General features: G+C 42.6%; 1 protein-coding gene across 1 annotated transcript in view; it reads left to right on the forward strand.

The window, feature by feature from the left end:
* The window catches only part of DCAF1 (DDB1 and CUL4 associated factor 1), a 55,475-nt gene that overhangs the window by 15,666 nt on the left and 18,795 nt on the right, over positions 1 to 21,014 (forward strand). Inside the window, exons 5-20 of the mRNA XM_060271526.1 lie at positions 266 to 379; positions 1,418 to 1,555; positions 2,576 to 3,049; positions 4,455 to 4,556; positions 5,724 to 5,882; positions 7,251 to 7,427; positions 9,720 to 9,929; positions 10,714 to 10,883; positions 11,066 to 11,190; positions 11,517 to 12,777; positions 13,113 to 13,311; positions 15,042 to 15,124; positions 15,446 to 15,530; positions 18,473 to 18,706; positions 19,356 to 19,449; positions 20,388 to 20,492. Of these exons, the coding sequence (XP_060127509.1) occupies positions 266 to 379; positions 1,418 to 1,555; positions 2,576 to 3,049; positions 4,455 to 4,556; positions 5,724 to 5,882; positions 7,251 to 7,427; positions 9,720 to 9,929; positions 10,714 to 10,883; positions 11,066 to 11,190; positions 11,517 to 12,777; positions 13,113 to 13,311; positions 15,042 to 15,124; positions 15,446 to 15,530; positions 18,473 to 18,706; positions 19,356 to 19,449; positions 20,388 to 20,492 (3,730 nt within the window). The remainder of the gene's footprint in view (positions 1 to 265; positions 380 to 1,417; positions 1,556 to 2,575; positions 3,050 to 4,454; positions 4,557 to 5,723; positions 5,883 to 7,250; positions 7,428 to 9,719; positions 9,930 to 10,713; positions 10,884 to 11,065; positions 11,191 to 11,516; positions 12,778 to 13,112; positions 13,312 to 15,041; positions 15,125 to 15,445; positions 15,531 to 18,472; positions 18,707 to 19,355; positions 19,450 to 20,387; positions 20,493 to 21,014) is intronic.

The raw sequence follows: 21,014 nt of genomic DNA on the forward strand, positions 1-21,014 counted from the left end.
AATATGGGAGGTGGTGCTGGGGGCTTCAGAGAAAAGGAGGAATTGATGAAAAAGGCCTCTCCACTTCCATCAATGGGAGCCAACATTGGATTTGTGGAAGGGTAACTCAGGCTCTAAGCCATAATAAATTGGCTTCATTCAGAATAAGGGAGGAAATCTTTAATATTTCTTATAGTCCAATACTGCATGCTTATGCAACTTCTTTTCCTTATATGGACCATTTTTTAATAGACAGTACTAATTAATTCTCTTTATCTCTTTTCAGCTGGTGAATGCTTATGTGATGACAAGCAGAGAACCACCTTTGAATACTGCTGCCTGTCGACTCCTTTTGGACATCATGCCTGGGCTGGAAACTGCTGTCGTCTTTCAGGAAAAGGTCTCAGATGATGTGATATGTGATGATGCTCACATAACTTTCCTGTTGACCATTTTAGCAATCACCACTCTCTCTGCTATTTCTAGAGACTTAGGTAGACAGCAACTATGTTTCAAAGGAGTGAGAAATAAAAAATCAGTTTTAAGGGCGCCTTGGATTCATTATGCTAGCTGTGTAAATTAGTTCACAAAATAAATATCACAAAAGTTACCAGCCTAAAAAAGTTTTTAATAGCCTTCTTGTCAATACAGATGTGAATTTCAAATTGTACTTTCAGTCTCCCTGTCTCTCTGTCTCCAAAAAACAGGTTTTCCATGTTCTGTGGGTCTTTTACCATAAGGATGCAACTCTGAAAACTTGCTCATGAGTTGAGGCTTACAGTTGTCTTATGGGTTGTTTGCAAGTCTCCTAGGAGAAACATTCTCAAACAGCCAAATACATACAATCCCCAACTGCAATATGTAGTGGGTAGTGGGAAGTGGATGGTTATTGCATGAAATTCCTGAGCTTATGTGATCAGGATCCAAAGAAGTGATATGTGGTTAGAGAAAAAACTTCCTTTGCTGCATTTGCTGCAGCAGTTTGTGCTTCATGAAGCAGCAAATGGCTGTTCAGTTGAAAAAGTGACTTGTCCCTCACCAGTAGGTCATCCCACAGCAAAAATAACAAAAGGCTGCTAGTATCCCTTGGTTATGCATATTAGCACTACTTCAGACCTTGATTATATGTACACAGTTCCATTGCTTAGTGGACCTTAGTTATTGTAAGTGTATAATAATAGTGTATTCTACTGTACACTCATATAATTGCAGTGTGATCCTTGTGAAGTCAACAAAAGTGCTTCAGGATTACTGTGGAAAATAATCCACATTAGGTGTCCTAGTTGGAAAATGCTGGCTTACACTTTGGGAAATGTAGGAGGATTTCAGATATTCCCCAATTATTGATGAATTTTATTTTTTCCCCTTTGTATGTGGCTGTGGAGAGGAGAATTTATCTGCTAATATCTGTCCTTATCCCCATCCCCACTAACTCTAGGAAGGCATAGTTGAGAATCTCTTCAAGTGGGCACGAGAGGCTGATCAACCTCTGAGGACATTTGCAACTGGATTGCTGGGAGGGGCCATGGAGAACCAAGACATTGCTGCTAACTACAGAGATGAGAATTCTCAATTGGTAATACTCATGGCAAATACATCACACCCTTTGTTAAAAGCAAGCACTTGCAAAGCATAATTGAATCCTAAGACTTTTGGGGGGGCTCCTTCCTCACAGATGTGATTTCTGAAGTTGCAGCGAATGATGGAAAACTGGAGGGGAATTTGCATGGTTCTGCTTTATAGGAAATTGCCATACTTGTCCTTTGCAAATGGAGGAAATGGATTCATATTGGAGTATTGATTCTTGAATGTTTCTGCTCTTGGTAGCATATCTCATGCTTATCTGCCCTGTAGCTGGAAATGTGCTTGGTGTGGTGTGTTCATTTCAAAATGTGGAGCAAATGGAGTGATTTATTGTAAAAGTTTGGTTAAATTTGTATACTGTCTGTCCACCAAATGTTGCCTAAGGCACTTTGCAACAATAGCACAAAAATCAAACACCTATACAAAATAATAATAAAAAACATAAAAACCAGAGCAGAGGAAACACTTCAGTAAAATCTGTAGAACAGCGAGCTAAGTGGGTGTCAGGAACAGACAGGAACAAATGGGGAGTTGCCTTTAGAATATATGTTTTGTTGTAAGTCTCTTTGAGACGTACACAGTGAAAAGCAGGATATAATTTTTAAAACGAATAAAACAAACAAATTGAAATACTGATTTCACATGTTAGCTGTGCAGATCATTGGTCATAGGTGTATTTGCCTGTAATCACCAAAGATCACCAGGCCTTTCTTCCCATGTCCATTTTCCCCTGCTCTCCTACAGTAGACAGAAAATGAAAATGAACTGTCTTTGCATAGCAATTGCTTTAAATACAAAAACTATTTTAAAAAAGACCAAAACCTTTCCCTCCTCGTTGCCTTTGGTCCTGTTTTGTTTTTGGTTTTTTTGGTGGGAGAAGAGCACATGGGCTGCTTCTCAATCAGAAGCCAGGGTAAAAATGCCTTGAATTTATCCTTCCCTTGTCTCCTGCGGGCTACTTGACTTGAATTTGCTTATGTGAAAGTGCTGCATCCTTTTCTTTTTGCAACAGGTGGCATTTGTGCTTCAGCGCTTGCGAGAACTGCAAGTGAATGAAGTGAACACGAAACACGAAAACAAGCGGCCCAGTCCTCGAAAAGCACCCTCAGACTCTCTGCTGCCTCTGGATGAAGAAGCTGTGGACATGGATTACGGGGAGATGGCTGTGGATGGCGAACAGGAGGAAGTTACAGGGGATATGGAAATCTCATTTAACCTTGACTCAAATCACAAGACTAGTAGTCGGGTGAACTCTGCCACAAAAAAATCAGGGAAGCAACATGAAAGAGAGAATTTCCGGAAAGCAAAACAAAAACTTGGCTTCTCTTCAGAGCCAGAAAGGATGTTTGTTGAACTGTCTAACAGCAGCTGGTCAGAGATGTCTCCTTGGGTGATTGGCACGAACTATACATTATACCCTTTGACCTCCGCTATAGAGCAAAGGTTAATTCTGCAGTACCTGACACCCCTAGGGGAGTATCAAGAGGTAGGTATACAAAAGGCAAGGAAACAAGCAATGTCCGGATGAGCTCCTTTTATGACCCAATTAAATTGTGTTAATTGGGGGGGGGGGAAATGATGATGATTGAAATTTGTATACCATCCTTCATCTGAAGATCACAGGGCAGTTCAAAATTCAAAAATTCAAAATGAGAACACCAAAAACAAAAAACAAACCAATCACCCCCTCCCACAAATACATTTAAAAGGCCATAGAATGTTTAATCAGTCAAAGGCCTGGCACCTAAAGATATGTAATGAAGGTGGCAGCCAAACCTTCCTGGGGAAAACATGTCACAGGTGGGGAGCCACCACAAAAAATGTTGCCACCCTCCAGACCTTGTGAGGGAGGCACATGAAGAAGAGCCTCAGATGATGGTCTTAATTGCTTGAAGATGTGTCCAGAGCATCACACAAAGAGCATGTAAATGAGATCTTAGATTAGGCATCCCCAAACTGCGGCCCTCAAGATGTTTTGGCCTACAACTCCCATGATCCCTAGTTAACAGGACCAGTGGTCGGGGAAGATTGGAATTGTAGTCCAAAACATCTGGAGGGCCGAAGTTTGGGGATGCCTGTCTTAGAAGGAATTGTTTTCTTGTGTGTGTGTGTGTGTGTGTGTGTGTGTGTGTGTGTGACTTTTTGAGTTGAGAGAATTCCTCTATAGACAGTGGTGGGAAACCTCTGGCCCCGGGGTCTGAATGTGATCCTCCAGGCTTCTCTGTCTTGTCCTTGAGACTTTTCCAGGCCATGCTTCTCCCACAGGCAACACCCTTTGATAGGCCTGCTCTGTATTGTCCTTAAGTGCTGTTGCCTGGGTGGAATGTGTCCTTGAACTGTGACAATACCTGTTGCTCCGCTGGATAGGGAGAATGTGTGTGTGTGTGTGTGTGTGTAGATAGAAGCATCTTCCTTTGCCATGGTTGGAGTGTAGCCCCCTGTACAAAGGTGAGAGCTGCATTCATTGCTCTGCCCAGGGGTATTGCTCTGTCCATGAGGGAATGTGGCTCTTGGACTGAAAAAGGTTCCTCACCCCTGCAATTTAATAATTTGAACATATGAATGAGAGTTAGCTATTTAAAAGAAGTGCTGAAAAGATGCATTTATTAGATTTCTTTACTGCCTTTCCTTCAGTGGCGCAATGCACATTTTGACAGGAGGCTATTCTTGTCTCCCTTTCTTGGACAACCACCTTCATCTAAAATTGTTGAGAAGGAACTTGTTAGCTGAGCCGTAAGAAATACAAGGTAGTGTTGGTCACTTGACAGAGATGGATCTTGATTGTTGTCAGTATTCGCTTGCCTTTAAACTTAAGGGGAAGGGAAATGATCCTGTCGAAAGTGCTCCCCACGCAATTTTTCAACAGTGAACTAATCTTTTACTTTTCTCAGCTGCTGCCCATCTTTATGCAACTTGGATCAAGAGACCTAATGATGTTCTATATTGATCTGAAACGGACCAATGATGTACTGCTCACTTTTGAAGCCCTGAAGGTAAAATGACAGCAGAGCAAATTGTTTGTTAACCGTTCTGTGTCAATTTTTTTTCCGTGTCAGTTATTGAAGTAAATAATTTTGGACCTGATATCTAGTTAAGTAGTGCCAAAGTTGCATTCAACTTTGAGTTTGTGTGTTTTTGCTTTTAAGTTTGATTGAGGCAACCTTCACCTGCTCTTTTCCCAACGGGGTCAACAATTATCTGTTTTATTAAATATATTTCTTCTGACTGCTTTGGTCTTTTTTATTTATTTAAAGCACGTCTGTACTGCATTTTATTCAAAATTTCAGGTCAGTTCACAACAATATGAATATTCATTAAAATCACTGTGTTTAAGGCTACATTTAGAAAAAAAATTAAAAAACAAAACAAAAAAAACCCCCTAGAATTCAGATTTAGCTTTGATTCTAATCCTGATGCTGCTGTGCTTACTTGAATGCATTTCTTAACTTCTCGGTGCTTCATATCCTCAGCCTTTCACATTCTGTCATCAAAGTGTTTCTTCAAGGCAAAATAAATTTGCAGTGTTAATATTCTCCCTTTGGTCTTGGAAGCGAGCCAGTCCAAAGTCTTTTTGTGGGCCAAGAAAGACTTCAAATTTGAGTGATGCAATCTCAGATAAATTTGCTATCCAGCTGCTTTGAATCAGTCAGCTGTTTCCTTGGTGCATCACCCAGATCTTCATATTATGTTGTTGTGTCCTGCTGCTTGTGTTGTACCACTAAATTTAATGGGACATAAAATGGTTTTCTCCCAAGTTCTGCTACTGCTGCTGTCTTGAGATGAAATTGCAGAACATTGGTGCTATTTTGCACTTTAAACTCTTTGCAAGAGAGAAGACACATTTTCCTTGCTCAGAATTGCCTGGTGTTTTACCTTTGAAATGCATAGACATGCAAAACAAACTGTAGGAAATTGTAGGAAAATATCTGATGACTGCTTTACAGAGTTGATAAAGCTTGCTATAGGCGATTGAGTTAGAAGGTGGTATTGTTATACCAAGGCCACTGTTTTGCTCTCAGGAAGGTGCAGCCCAAGAAGGCAATACCCTCTTTCCTTTTACCACTCTGTGCAGATTTTAGAGAAGAGAATTTCACTGGTATTAGAGAACTCAGAGAGGTCATTAGTGGATTTCTATATTGACTTTGGGTTTCTGTTCGCAGTATTTGGCATCGCTGCTGCTCCACAACAAGTTTGCAACAGAGTTTGTTGCTCATGGAGGAGTGCAGAAGCTACTGGAGATTCCTCGTCCTTCCATGGCAGCTACAGGTGTCTCCATGTGCTTATATTATTTGTCTTACAATCAGGATGCCATGGAAAGGGTAAGATTTCATTCTGCTAACAGAAATTGTAGGTATTTAAAATATAGTGGGGCTGCATTGGGTAGGAGGAAACAATAAATGTTGGGAGCCCTCCCGTTTTGCAAGCAAATTTGCTTTTGCCAGCAAAAAAACAAATGTTGGATACTACTAGCAGGTTCCTCTTTGGGTGGGTTCACACAGCCACACTTTTCACATGCCAACTGGAATTATTTCTTGATCTTTTGATACGTCCATCAAATGTTGGCTTTTCCTCATATGCTGTTTTCAGCATGCTCATGTGGCTGCTGTTTAATGGGATAATGGTTTGTCAGTCATCAGTTGACTGCAAGAATCCACCTCAATTCAGCAAGAGTGCAGAAAGCGAGATCAGATCAACAGGCTCTGATGTCGGCCCTGTTCACTTCAGTGTTGGGAGTCAACTTCATAGGTTTCTTGTTCTGAGGCTAAAGTGGAGGCAAGCCCCACGCTCATTGAGCTCAGTTTTTCCATTTGAGACTCTGTGTACACACTAGTTTAAACTCCAAAGCAACAATAATCATAAGATACATTGGGTGAGATCCAACATTAGTTATACTCAGAGCAAACCTATTGAAATCAATGGGCCAATGGGTCAAATCAGTGGATCCTTTGGATGTCACCCACACAGCGTAACCCATACATATAATATTGCAGTTGTACTGTACCTTGGTTTTTGAATGCCTTGGTACTCGTTCGTTTTGGCTCCTGAACACCAAAAACCCAAAAGTAAGTGTTCCAGTTTTCGGACATTTTTGGAAGCCGAACTTCCAACGTGGCTTCCGCTTGAGTGCAGGAAGCTCCTGCAGCCAAACGGAAGCCGTGCCTTGGTTTTCAAACATTTCGGAAGTAGAACGGACTTCCGGAAGGGATTATGTCCGAGAACCAAGGAATGACTGTACCTAACTTCTTTGAGCTTGGTACACCTAGCACTTTGAAAGGAATTTGAGAGTGATTGCAAAGATCTTTGCTATCCTTCCCAATTGGCATCATAAATGTGTATCATGTGCTTCTGAATTTTGTCACAACCATTTCCCCTACGTTCTTAGCTTTCAAGCATATTTCACACACGTTCTTATTAAAGGCCTGAATTGATTTCTTTGGTTAGCTGCTTTATGTTTTAACTCTGACCTATTAATCATTAATTGCTTATCCCAACCACCATCTTAAGCAAGAATGCAAAAAGTTTTTAAAGTTCTCCCAATGCAAGTTTTTAAAGTGTGATAGCAGCTGAGAATTATAATTAGATAGTCTGTTGCTTACTGTGGGGGGCATTGCTGAGGGTTAAAACAGAAACTATGTGTTGTTTCATGAACGTAAGTGAGGATTGTCCTTGCATCTTCTTGTTCTTAGGTCTGCATGCATCCCCACGTGTTATCAGATGTTGTGAACTACACCTTGTGGTTGATGGAATGCTCTCATGCCTCAGGCTGCTGCCATGCTACCATGTTCTTCTCTATTTGTTTTTCATTCCGTGCGGTCTTGGAGCTCTTCGATAGGCATGATGGCTTACGGCGCCTTGTTAACTTGGTAAGTGTTAGAGCAGTTTCATATTTTCAGATATTTTCTCAGAACATCTTAAAGTGGAGTTGGGGTGCCACTGCCAAGTCTTCTGCCTCAGCTATTGAAAGAAAATGTATATAAGATGATGTACAGATGGTATTTAACTCCAGTTAAGTTAGCTAAAATGTATAGAATGAGTGATAAAAGTTGCTGGAAATGTAAAGAGAAAGATGGTGAATTTTATCATATGTGGTGGACATGCGAAAAAGTTAAAAGATTTTGGGAAAGTTTATATAATGAATTGAAAAAGATGTTTAGATATACCTTTCCAAAAAAACCAGAAGCATTTTTGTTAGGAATAATAGGAGGAGAGATTAGAAAAGAAGATCAAACACTGTTTATGTATGCAACAACCGCGGCTAGGACTTTGTTAGCCCAAAAATGGAAATTACAGGAATTACCTACAATTGTGGAGTGGCAGATAAAAATGATGGACTATGCTGAACTTGCTAGATTGACATGCAAGATTCGTGACCAGGGGGAGACAAGGTTTCAAAAGGACTGGAGTAAATATGTGGACTATATGGAGAAAAACTGTAGATCATTAAAAACTCTCGCAGGATTAAAATAAACCTTACGAATTGACCAATATGTTAAAAAAGGAACTGCAAAAAAAGGAATTAACAAGAAACCCGCATGAAGGGAGGGGGGGAAGTCATAGCTCGGCGGAGCAAGGTAAAAGATGTGAATATAAGATTTTGTATAAAAGATTGGTTTTGTTAATTTGTTGAATTCGGAAAATTGGAATAAAATGTATTTAAAAAAAAAAAAAGTCTTCTGCCTCAGCTGGTCCTGCAAGGCAGAGGTGCGGAACTGGATGCGGACGGTGGGCCAGAAGTCTTACCTCTCTGCGAGTCATCTCTGATAGGTTGGAGGGGCTGTCAATCACCTGACATCAGTATGAGCAGGTGACAACTTTAGAGGGATTCCCTCTCAGTGCCCATCAGATGACTTCATCCCGGTGAACCTCCATTTGCAGCCAATCCCAGCCATGTTTTTACCTGCCCCATACCTGACGTCACATATGATGTCAAGTGTTGGGCAGATGGGTGTGGTTTGAGCAAAATAGTCTCATTTAGGAACCTTGCTGGACTTAAGTAGGCCTGTGGGTTGGCAGTTCCTCACCGCTGGTATATAAGGTATTCTCTTTCTTTCATCATTTATAGAGTATTCTGCTTCTCTGCAATAGATTGAATGGAGGAGATGGCAGGGAGACTGTACAAGGCCAGCTTCATAACCTGTTTAGAAATATGCTTAAGAACCCTTGTTGTAAACCAGAATTCCTCTTTTCTACAAAGCCTTAAAGCAAGGCTATTTGAAAGTGAAATGAAACTTGGCAAAGCTTCTCTTCCTGGCCATGTGGGCAGACGAGAGGGTGGGTGCTGAGTCTTAGGCTTTGGTCACACTTGTGAACTCTCACTCCCTAGCGTTAAACCGTGTTTTGGCATTACGAGTGAGCATGGCTGCAGTGTGACTGTTACCAGCACCAGCATGCTTTGGGACATCTATATTTCCCCTGTATTTCGCCTACTTTCTATCCATGCTTCTCTTCACTGGCTATAACTTATCCTCCTAATCTTGTCATTGGCTGAGCATGCAATACTTTGTATTGTACATTGGTTTAACTTTTTCTGATTATTAATTATTTTTCTATGTTTGGATTTTATTTTGTTAAGACACTTCAATACCTTTTTGGTATAAAGTGACTTAACAAATGTAAATAGTAATTAAAAACAACTTAATATATGTAACATTTCCAAGATCCTCAGGCAGTTAATTAATAGTAGTGGTAAAGGTAAGAGTAATCTTTGCTGCTGTCTTAAGAGAGAACTATGGTTTGTGGTGATAAGATGAACAGATTATTGAGGTAGTTTCTTCTTTAGCAATTAAAGTATAGAGTTTGGTTTACTGCACTACATGTAAAGGACAAAGCCAGTAAAAATTGAATAGTACTCCTTCCCTTGCGCTTCTCCATTTTCCTGATTCAATCTTTCTGGGTATGTTACATAATTTTTTTTTAAAAAAAGTGAATAGCGATTCTTTAATTGCAAATGAACAAACTGGCTCATTTTATGAGAGTTGCTATGTCAGGTTGCCTATATTTATTGAAAGCTCTGGCAGTTAACGCAGCTTCCTGGCACAGGTTTTCTTTGACTGATCTAATTCTTTTATTTGAGTGAAAACAATAAGGCAATAATAAGCCTTTAGGCATGGGGAATAACATACAGTCATGGCAAATATGTTTCTTTTTCCTTGTAGGTTAGCACTCTTGATATCTTAAACCTGCAAACCCAAGGAGCGCTACTAAGCGACGATGAGATTTTTGCCAGCCGCCAGACTGGGAAACACACTTGCATGGCCATGCGCAGGTATTTTGAGGCTCATCTTGCCATCAAAGTGGAACAGGTGAAGCAGTCACTCCAGCGCACTGAAGGTGGCATCCTGGTCCATCCACAGCCTCCATATAAGGTGAGTAGTGTGCTTGGTAGAGGTATAGGAACTTTTTGACCCTGTCACCCTTTAGATATTCTTGCAAAAAAATATAAAAAAAGTCATGTTAGTAAAATCTGATAAACTGACTGCGCTCCAAGTGATTTGTGCTGTCTGTGCTTTGGTAGTTTCGTGGACTGATTTCTGACAGGTTCTTTGTGGAGCTGATTTTAAATGGATGTTGGGAGCACATTATGCTAGTTCTTGCTCAGTCACACCTCCCTTAATTTTTTGGGAGGGCCCCTCCCCATTCCTCTTGTGGAAATCGCTTTCATTGGTGGTTCCTTTGTCCCCCCTCCCCCTTTATGATTTCCTGCCATCTGTTGTTTAGGCAAGCTTTCCAGCAGCACCCATAGTTTTTATTCCTGGATTTTAATCTGCCATACTGTATTTTAGTACCTTTTTAGATCATTGGGCTTTAGTGTTTGTGTTCAGAATTCTTTGTGCATTTAATCATTTAGCAGAATGATGAGTCTCAAATACTTTAAACTGGTAGATACTAAGCCTGAAGCCCTGTCTTCAGGATTGCTTTCTCCTACATGAGCCTTGACATCAGCAGATGAAGCTTTGTTCTGTGTCCCAACTGTGCGAGGTTAGATCCTCAAGGTGTGAGCGGGGCAGTACTTTACTTGCAGTGTCACCACAATTCCGGATCTCCCTTTTCCAAAAGCTGCTATCGGGTTTAAGGAGCATACTTTTTCTTAAGTCACATAAGTAATTGATGATGCTTAAAGACTTCTTGAATGCTACCTTTTCCTTTCAGGCTTGTTCCTACACGCATGAACAGATTGTAGAGATGATGGAGTTCCTAATAGAATATGGGCCGGGACAGCTCTATTGGGATCCAGCAGAGGTCTTCCTCAAGCTGTCTTGTGTGCAGCTCATGCTCCAACTTATTTCAATAGCATGCAACTGGAAGACCTACTATGCTAGGTGAGAGAATTGAACATTGTAACTCACTGCTTGCTTGCATAGTCAGTTGCCCCAGGTAAGTGTCTGCCCACATGCACACTCTTCTAGCCTGGAATGACTGCTGGTGTAATGGACTTGTGTTATTTTGTGTAGCTGATCTTTGCCTTAAAAGGGTTCCACAACCGCTTGCTTTCGTTTTCTAGGAATGACACAGTGCGTTACGCTCTGGATGTTCTGGCCATCCTTACTGTGGTTCCTAAAATCCAGTTGCAGTTAGCAGAGGCGGTAGATACGGTGGATGAGGGAGGAACTTCTATTTCCATCGTGGGTATGTAGAACTTTTCAGTTGGTTTCCATCCTTACTTTATAAATCTCTTCCCTAGTTGCTGAAATTTTCGATAAGCGTTATGCTGCCTCCTATACGAGGCAGGAGGCACTAGAATGCCAATTGAATGCCAGTCATGGATGGAGAGGGGGTGCTGTTGCTCAGGTTCTGCTTTGGGTCTTCTTGTGGACATCTGGTTGACCACTCTTGAGACCATAGTGCTGGAGCAGGTAGGCCATAGGCCTCATCCAGCAGGGCTTTTCATAGGTTCTTATATACTGATGTGTCCTATTTGGATAGACTACTGATTCAGTGTCCTTTTTTGTTAGGTATCAGCATCATCCTGGGGCTTGCTGAAGGAGAATTCTTTATCCACGATGCAGAAATCCAGAAGTCAGCCCTTCAGATTATTATTAACTGTGTGTGCGGCCCAGATAACCGCATCTCCAGCATTGGCAAATTCATCTCTGGCACCCCACGCCGGATGCTCCCCCAGGCACCTAGGAGCGGCGAGCACACCCTGGCCAAGATGTGGAACGTAGTGCAGTCCAACAATGGCATCAAAGTGCTGCTGTCTCTGCTGTCTGTGAAAATGCCCATTACAGATGCGGACCAGATCCGAGCGTTGGCCTGCAAAGCCTTGGTCGGGTTGTCCCGGAGCAGTACGGTCCGGCAGATCATCAGCAAGTTGCCTCTCTTCAGCAGCTGCCAGATCCAGCAGCTGATGAAGGAGCCTGTTCTCCAGGATAAGCGTAGTGAGCATGTGAAGTTTTGCAAGTATGCCGCTGAGCTGATTGAGCGGGTCTCTGGGAAACCCTTGCTGATTGGGACAGATGTCTCCTTGGCTCGACTTCAGAAAGCAGACGTCGTGGCTCAGTCAAGGATTTCATTTCCCGAGAAGGAGCTGCTGCTTTTGATCAGGAACCATCTCATCTCTAAAGGGCTGGGAGAAACTGCTACCATCCTTACCAAGGAAGCAGATCTACCCATGACGGCTGCTTCTCATTCCTCTGCCTTCACCCCTGTTCCTGCTGCCGCCTCTCCTGTGCCTCTTCCTCGTACCCCTCGTATAGCGAATGGCATTTCTGCCCGGTTGACTAACCACCCTTCCGTAGTTCCCGCTGCTTCCTCTGTCCATGCCCAGCCAAGGCAGACTGCCTGCCAGGGCTCACTTGCTCTCCCAGGGCCATCTCAGGCCACCAGCTCTCCAGTGATTGGCAGAATTAGCTTTGTTCGAGAGAGGCCGTCTCCCTGCAACGGCAGGAAAATCAGAGTGCTTCGGCAAAAATCAGACCATGGCGCCTACAGCCAGAGCCCAGCTATCAAAAAGCAGCTGGACAGGCACCTCCCTTCCCCTCCCACACTGGACAGTATAATCACAGAGTACCTTAGGGAACAGCATGCTCGCTGCAAGAACCCTGTGGCCACTTGCCCTCCTTTCTCTCTTTTTACACCCCACCAGTGTCCTGAGCCAAAACAGAGGCGCCAAGCGCCAACTAACTTTACCTCGCGCCTGTCACGCAGGGCGGCCTTTCCAAAGTACGGCGGGGTGGATGGCGGATGCTTTGATAGGCACCTTATATTTGGCAGGTAAGGAAGATGCTTTTTCTCAATTCCTTTGAATCTTTGGATCCAGCTTTCCAAAAGGTAGACTTGAGTACCCATATGAATTTTGGACGAAACCTGTGGCTTTGTATCCCATTCCTTGTTTTTCCATCTACTGACAGTTTTCTCCAGCATCTTCCATTTTCGGAGCATTCATAGATATTTCCATTCCCTTAAGATGACAGCTGAAGTCATGACTTCCAACCTAGCAATTTATCGCATACAGTTTTTAAGCTTCATCTTCGTTTGGTCATTTGCCAACCCTTCTCTCGCTTTTTTAACAGCTCGCTTTCTTACTCAGTTGCACTTTGATTTCCCAGGTTCCGTCCAATTTCTGTGTTCCGGGAAGCAAATGAAGATGAGAGTGGCTTCACGTGTTGTGCATTTTCTGCGCGGGAGCGCTTCCTGATGCTGGGCACTTGCACGGGGCACCTGAAACTCTACAACGTCTTCAGTGGGCAGGAGGAGGCCAGCTATAAGTGCCACAACTCTGCCATCACACACCTTGAGCCTTCTAGGGTGAGGAACAGTAACATAGCAGCGTGGGCCTCTGCATCACAACGACCTTGTGGTTCTAGGCTTCATGAATGATACAGGGGTTAGTCAAGTCTCCCTTCAGAATCAGGATGCAGAGCTAAGCCAGGAAAGAACATAAACATAAATAATTTTGGATTGTTTATAAACAAGACATGCTTCATACCCCTCCCTCTATTCCATTGTTCGTCTCACTTTGCCATCTTGTCCCAGCTCCTGCCAACCTAGCAGTTCGAAAGCACACCAGAGTGAGTAGGTAAATGGGTACTGCTGCAAAGAGAAGGTAAACTGTGTTTCTGTGCACTCTGGCTTCCATCAATGTGTTCCGTTGCACCAATAGTGGTTTAGTCAAGCTGGCCACATGACCTGGAAAGCTGTCTGTGGACAAACGCCAGCTCCCTCAGCCTGAAAGCAGAGATGAGCACCGCACCCCACAGATGAATTTGATTGGACCTAAGCTTCCAGGGGTCCTTTACCTTTTACCTTACTACCATTGGTGTTATGGTGTGAATATATTAGTGTAAGTGGGCATTTTTAGTGATTGCTTTCCGTAATTCCCAGTATATTATTCTTCTTCAAGCAGCTTGTGAGTAATACGGAATTATAGCAAGGGGAGGGGCAAAATGTTACTTGTCAGTTTCAGTCTCATCCAGTATTTTGTGGCAGGGAAAAAGAGATCAGTCATTATGCATGGATACAACAACAACATTTGGGAGGGAGATGAGGCTGATGTGGGTTTAATATGTATTTAAATAGGAAAAATACTTTTCTATTAAATCTGAAATTACAAAAGTTTGAGGGAGAGATTGATTCTAGAAAAGCAGTCCCTGTTTGCAAGGCACTCATTTTCCATCTTCCACCGACAGAGGCCACAAATCAATTTGTTAAGGGACACATTTACCTGCTCAGTCAGTAGAGCATGAGACTCTTAATCTAAGGGCCATGGGTTCGAGCCCCATGTTGGGTGAAAGATTCCTGCATTGCAGGGGGTTGGACTAGATGACCCCATGTGTTCCCTTCCAACTCTACAATTCTCTGATTTTAAGTGACAGTTATCACAGTTGTAAGCCAATGGGGTGCCGTCCAGGTTTTATGGGTGGCAACGTCCATCAATGTTGGCTAGAATGGTCTATGGTCAGGAATGAAGTCACACCTTTTGGAAAGCACCATTTTGGCTTCCCTTGTTCGAGGTTAATCTTGTGAAAAGCTCACTTCCCCATGCTGCTGTGCATTCTAAGACCATAAGAGCCCTGTTGGATCAAGCTGAAGACACATCTAGTCCAGCATCCTGTTCTCACAAGTTACCAACCAGGTGTCTAGAGGAAGCTTGCAGGCAGGACACAAGTGCCACAGCAACTCTCTCCCACTCATGATTCCCAGCAGTTGCTGCTGCTGCTGCTGGTGGTGGTGGTGGTGATAATGATGATGAAGCTTTGCTCAGAACAGGACATTTGGAGTGGCCACGTACCCCAAGCGACTGATCAGATGATCGTTGGGTTTACCTGCATGACAAATGAGGTGATGCTGGCTGTTAGACTGCCAATATTGTTACCTACCAAAAACGTTGTTTGCATTGTGGCACAATTAGCAGCTTCTTACTTCCCAGAACAAAATGGCAGGGAATTTCCCTCAACATCCTGCTTAAATAAGAATACATCCACAGGCATAATAACGATACACTTTTGCTTCTTTGTGTTGTCTCCCCTAAACTGCAGGACGGCTCTTTACTGCTGACATCTGCATCTTGGAGCCAGCCTCTTTCTGCGTTGTGGGGAATGAAGTCTGTCTTTGAAACCAAGTATGTACCCTCTTTATTGTGTTTTCATTACCCCGATAGACCAGACCATTAAAAGAGCAATGTGTTAAGTGACTATAATCCTATGGACTCGTTCAAATGCATATTAGGCAGATGACAGATAGATAAATATTGCCCTAGTAGTGAATGTAGCTGGGTTTTATAGTAGCAGAAGAGCAACTATATTTTATGATTAGCTCAAGAACCAGTATATTCTGTATTATGTGATGCAATAATACATTAAAAGGTGCACAAAATGACTCTTGAGAAACATTGTTGCTTTGATCTCTTACTGCGTATTGAACATTTGATTCTCCTGTGCAGGCATTCCTTCACAGATGACCACTATGTGGAATTCAGCAAGCACTCTCAGGACAGGGTTATCGGCACAAAGGGGGATATTGCCCATGTAAGTATCACTTTTAAAATCTTCGAAGCCAATTTAATATTCCCTGTGTAAGCATGTTGTAGCCATTTGAGTGCCAGAACCATTTCTTATGGGAAGAACTTTGAAACATTGCATAGAGTAGGGATGAGGAACTCGTGGTGCTCCAAACATTATGGGTCCACAGTTCCCATCAAACCTGATAGTTTGCCATGCTGGCCGGGACTGATGAAAGTTGTAGTCTTATCAACATCTAAAGGATCACAGATTCATCATCCTTGGCGGCATAGGATGAGATTAACACTGAACAAGTTTGGTGAACTGAAATAAAAGATGGAATTCAGTAGCCAGCCATAGCTATTACGTAACAGAAGAGAAGTGCTGTGTAAATGAGTTAGAGAGGGCTAACTAAGCTCTGATGTTGCTTGAAAGATCTAGCAATTAGTTCAAATGTGACATGGATGGATCTGGTGATGGAACTTGTTTTATGGAGGTTGGATTAGATGACCTTTGACCTCATTGGCTCGTTAATGTCCAGTGGTGAAACCTGGGCCCCTCCTAGGTGTTATGCCTGCCTTTCCTTTGGGAATCTCTAATGGCTAGCCTAGTTGATTCATCATAAAGGACATTTTCTGGATTGTTTCGTAGGACACATTCACCTGGAAATCCCCCCCCCCCCTTATATAATTTAATGTTTCCTCATTGGTTTAAAAATAAATTGTTAGAGATTTTAAAGAGAATCTGTACTTTATTTCAGAATGAATGAAAATGAGCCAGTAATTTTACTTTGCTAGTATAACATATCAAATACTCTTTGTTCTGAGGAGTTAGATGCAATCTGAAGGTGGCAGGGTCAAGCAGAGTTAATCTCAGGGACTGTCTTACTTTAGGAAGACAAATGTCATAAAGCATAAATCTATTCAAATTCTTCACAATTTCCCTTGCCCTATTGTTGATTTCCCTATATATTTGCATTTAAACAAAGTACTATTTCTATGTTGCCTTGCTGTGTTCTTTATCTGAGCCTTCAAAAGAAATCTGATCTCACCTTATGATCCGGTCATTTGGGAGGCAACAGGCTAAAAATATTTATTCTTAGCTTCGGCAAAGGGAAATTAGTGTTTAAGGGATCCTGTACATAAAACGTATCTGGGAGAAGGGTAAAAGGAACAAATTCAAATGTTCAGAGTATGGTCTGATTTCCAGTTAAACATCTATATGAAAATATTTTTAAAGAAAACAAGTCTCAAAAATCTTTTTAGCATATATGTCAGAATGGTAACTTTTCATTTTGTGACACTTTTTCCACCATATGGTACATGGAATCCTTTATGATAGTCTCTTTATTTCATTACCCACAATCCCTAATATCAGTTAGAGATTTTTTTTCCTGTAATGGATTGAGACTTTGCACCACAGTTTTCTGAGCAGCAGCCTTTACTTCTTGGTCAGTTTGCACATTCTCTGACAATTAAGAAAGAAATTTCCAACGTAAATGAGCAGTAGTGGATGTGCTCCTCAGGTTACACTGCTCTAGAAACCTCATGCATTGTCAGTTTGGACAGCTTACGCAACTTGTGAAAGGTTGTTCTTGGTTGGCTCATTTAAAATTTGAAGAAATCTCAGGAAACATTCCTGTATTGAAGCAGAATGTACAAATTGGCAATATTACTATTTAGTGTCAGCTGTCCGTGAAGTGCTACACAGAGCGCAGAAGTAAAATTTATGAAAAGCAGCTGAAATAAAAATTAAATTGTTTTCTTAAATTTACAGCACACTGACCCTGTTAAAAGACTAGCATATTTTTATGACATAGGCTTCTGTAGACTAGGATCCATCTTATAAAAGCTTATTCCATAATCAATAGCGATAGGTTTGTATATTTAATTATTAAAAAACAGTGTAGTGGCATTTTACAGTGTTTGTTTATTCTTTTGCTTTTTTAAAAAAGAGGATTGTGTAAATTTAAGGGACCGTTTGTTGTTGAGAGTATCAAGCTATAGTAAAAAAATGATTTAATTCAGGGGTCCCCAGACTACGGCCCGGGGGCCGGATGCGGCCCAATTAGCCTGCCAATCCGGCCCGCGACGACCCCCGCCGCCCGCCGCCTGCTCTTACGGCGCGCAGCGCGGCAGCGCTCTTCCGGGTTGGGAAAAAAGTGCCGAAAATCCTTTCTGTGCATGCGTATGGGCCTCTCCCGACCCGGAAGAAGTCATTTCTGGTGCACTTCCGGGTCGGGGGAGGCCCACGCGCATGCGCACAATGGATTTTCGGTGCTTTTTCCACCCGGGAAGCGCGCCGCCGCGCCAGTAAGCGCCCGTGCGCATGCGCACACTCCCCCGCCCGCCGGCCCGCACAGGCGCGCGCTCCCCCGCCCGCCGGCCCGCTGCGCGATCGGCGCGGTGGGAACCGGCCCAAACGCCGGTAAGTCTGGGGACCCCTGATTTAATTCAAGAGCTAGGAAATAAATGCAGGGGACTCTTTGATACTTGTGAGGTTCCTGCTACTTGTTTTCCTTGATTGGTGACTCTGGGAATCTAGGAAGAATAAACCCTTCTTAGAATTCTTAAAATGTAATCCTAACATTGCAGCAGGTACCAATGCAAATAATTCACCTACTGTTACATAAGCTAGCAAATGAAGCATACCACCTGCCTCTTAACCTTACTGAGTGGCTTCCTTACAAAAGGTAGGCTTTATGCAGCAATGCCCTTTGATTTCTCTCTAACCCAATAGTGTCTGTAATGATTTCTGGGCACTGTCAGAATACAGAATGAATGCACTGAGCACTCCCACAGAAACTGATCATGAACTTGTAAACTCTTTTCAAGGTGAATGAGCAAACTCAGGGCAGGTGGTTGTCTGCAAAAAATGATTTTGACATGATTGCACATACTTCTGTTATGTTTAGACGCAAACAAATTGCAGATCTTGACTATTTTCTTTTCTTCTTTTTAATCCAAAAGATCTATGATATTCAGACTGGCAACAAGCTGTTAACTCTGTTTAATCCAGATCTTGCAAACAACTACAAGAAGAATAGTGCCACCTTTAACCCCACAGACGACCTTGTCTTAAATGATGGCGTCCTTTGGGATGTCCGCTCTGCACAGGCTATTCACAAGTTTGATAAATTCAACATGACCATCAGTGGTGTTTTTCATCCAAATGGGCTGGAAGTCATAGTCAACACAGAAATTGTATCCTTTGTGCCTGAGCTGTGACTCACAAGGAGCTTGGCGTGCTGAGCAAATGATTGCAGAATGTGATGTAATGTTTCTTGTCCTATCAGATGAAATGCAATAATAAGATTCTTCAAGATAGGGCAGTAGCTTGGATTAGTAGGTTTGTTGGCTGCGCATACTGCAATGCCAATTTGGGCCCTCCTGTTCAAAGTGGCTAGGACAAAGCGCTTTGCAAGCAATATTGTAAAGTTGAATTCAGAGAGTCATTGTTGTCTGGTTCTCAAATATTAATGAGGGTGGCAGTTCAGAATTGGGCCAGGGAGGAAGATGGGACAATCAGACCTAGTAGACCAGCCTTCTGTAACCTAGTGCCATCACCCTTGATCTCATAATGCAGACCATTGGCCATGCAGGTTGGCACTGACGGGAGTTGTATTCCAAAACAACGACACTTGCTTGGAGAAGGTTGGGCTAGAGGAAGTCCTAGATGTTAGGAAGTCCTGCTTGATCTTGGTGGCAGCTGCTGAATCAGTGCTGGCAGCTTTGCCACTGGCATTTTCTGTAACATCTGCCAACAATATATTTGGAATTATTCACGTGCTAATTGCTGCTGCAGGTGTTGCAATAGATGGTTGCGTGGATTCTTCCCTAACACATTCCCCAGTGGGACCTGCGAACTTTCCACTTGCTACACACAGTGCCAGCCTTGGATCAGTGCCGTGTAGTCTTCAACCATACTGGAACAGTCATGTACGGAGGTAAGATGCCCATTAGTAAGATGCCTGTTCCTATGTTACTTTGTGGTAGTTAACAAAAACATACATAGCCAAGCATGCAGAATTGCATGTTTTGTCACAAAAAAAAGGCTCCTGGCTCAGCTGTGTGCTGGGTCTCAACAGGGTGTGCCAAGTCTTCCTGCAGAGTTCCAAAGGTTTGCTGAAACTTTGCAGCAGTTTGACTGACTGGTTAGTTTCTTCTGCTACTTGTAGAAATACAGAAGGGATGCTTGCTGGTTCCCGGGAGCCTTGCATAGATGCTCTGTTTGGTTCCTCTTTCTCTCTCCTTATTTTCTAGCGCTTCTTGCTGTTACCCTGATATCTCGTTCCCCTCTTCCAGATTTTCTATTTCCACACTTGTTCCTTCCTCTTCCTGCCAATTGAGCCTTATTCACCTACTCAGTTTTCTTTGCTCTTAAACCCATCCTTCCCAACTCAAAGCCTATGCATACTTATTCAACAGGTAGCTCAAATTCTTCAGAGAAAAACGCTACAGTTTCTATATTCTTTTTCTGAATATGCCAGCCCAGTGGTCTATGGCAGCCTTCTTCAACTTGGTGCTCTCGAAATGTTTTGGATTACACTTTTCTTCAGCCCTAGCCACCACAGTCAGGGGCTATGGGAGTCATAGTCCCAAACATCTGGAGGGCACCAGGTTGGGGAAGGCTGCTCTAGGTAGTTCCATTCTCCATGTTTCAGTGTCACATGTGCTTTGCATGCAGAAGGCACCAGCTTCAGTCTCCCACATCTCCAGGTTGGGCTGGCAATGCCACCTGCCTGTAACCATGGAGAGCTGCTGCCAGTCAGTGTGTACAGTAGTGAGCTAGATGGACCATTGGCCTGGCTCGACTTCCTATGCGCCTAAATCAATTTTAGACTATCAGAAACTACTTACTTAAACACCTTTGCCCCTTGATCAGCAATGTTGCAGGCCGACGATGAAGATGATCTTCTGGAAGAGAGGATGCGGAGTCCCTTTGGATCATCATTCAGGACTTTCAATGCAACAGACTACAAACCAATTGGTAAAGATGGTGCTTGCGCTTACCTGAATTTATATTGAGCAAAACTACATACATTACTTTCACTTTCTTTGCAGAAAGCTTCTAGCTTGCTTCCTGGAGAAATGGCCATAGATGTCATTACACCTCCTTTTCAGAATGCAGTTGTGGTTCAGCTTCACCAAAAAGGATTTCCTTGTGAACAGCTAGGGAAAGAAGGGAAGGACCAGAACCCTCCTCCCCTGTCTATATATGTAAAACAAGGCAATACTTTGAAGTGATGCTCTTCATGGAGAGATTTATCAAAAGGTTGCACTATGCCTGATAAGTTTTTGCCTGTAGCTTTGAGTGAATCACCCTGTTAGTGCAAGAAAAATGTTTTTGCCCTGAAGAAGGTGAGAGACTGTAGCATGTTAGGCACATGGTTTAACTTAGTTATTGTATTTTAATCTTTTGTTGGAAGCCGTCCAGAGTGGCTTAGATGGGTGGGGTATAAATAATAAATTACTGTTGTTGTTGTTGTTAGTCAGAGCATAAGATTATTAA

This window comes from Zootoca vivipara, chromosome 2, assembly GCF_963506605.1.
Source record: "Zootoca vivipara chromosome 2, rZooViv1.1, whole genome shotgun sequence".
Classification (NCBI taxonomy): domain Eukaryota; kingdom Metazoa; phylum Chordata; class Lepidosauria; order Squamata; family Lacertidae; genus Zootoca; species Zootoca vivipara.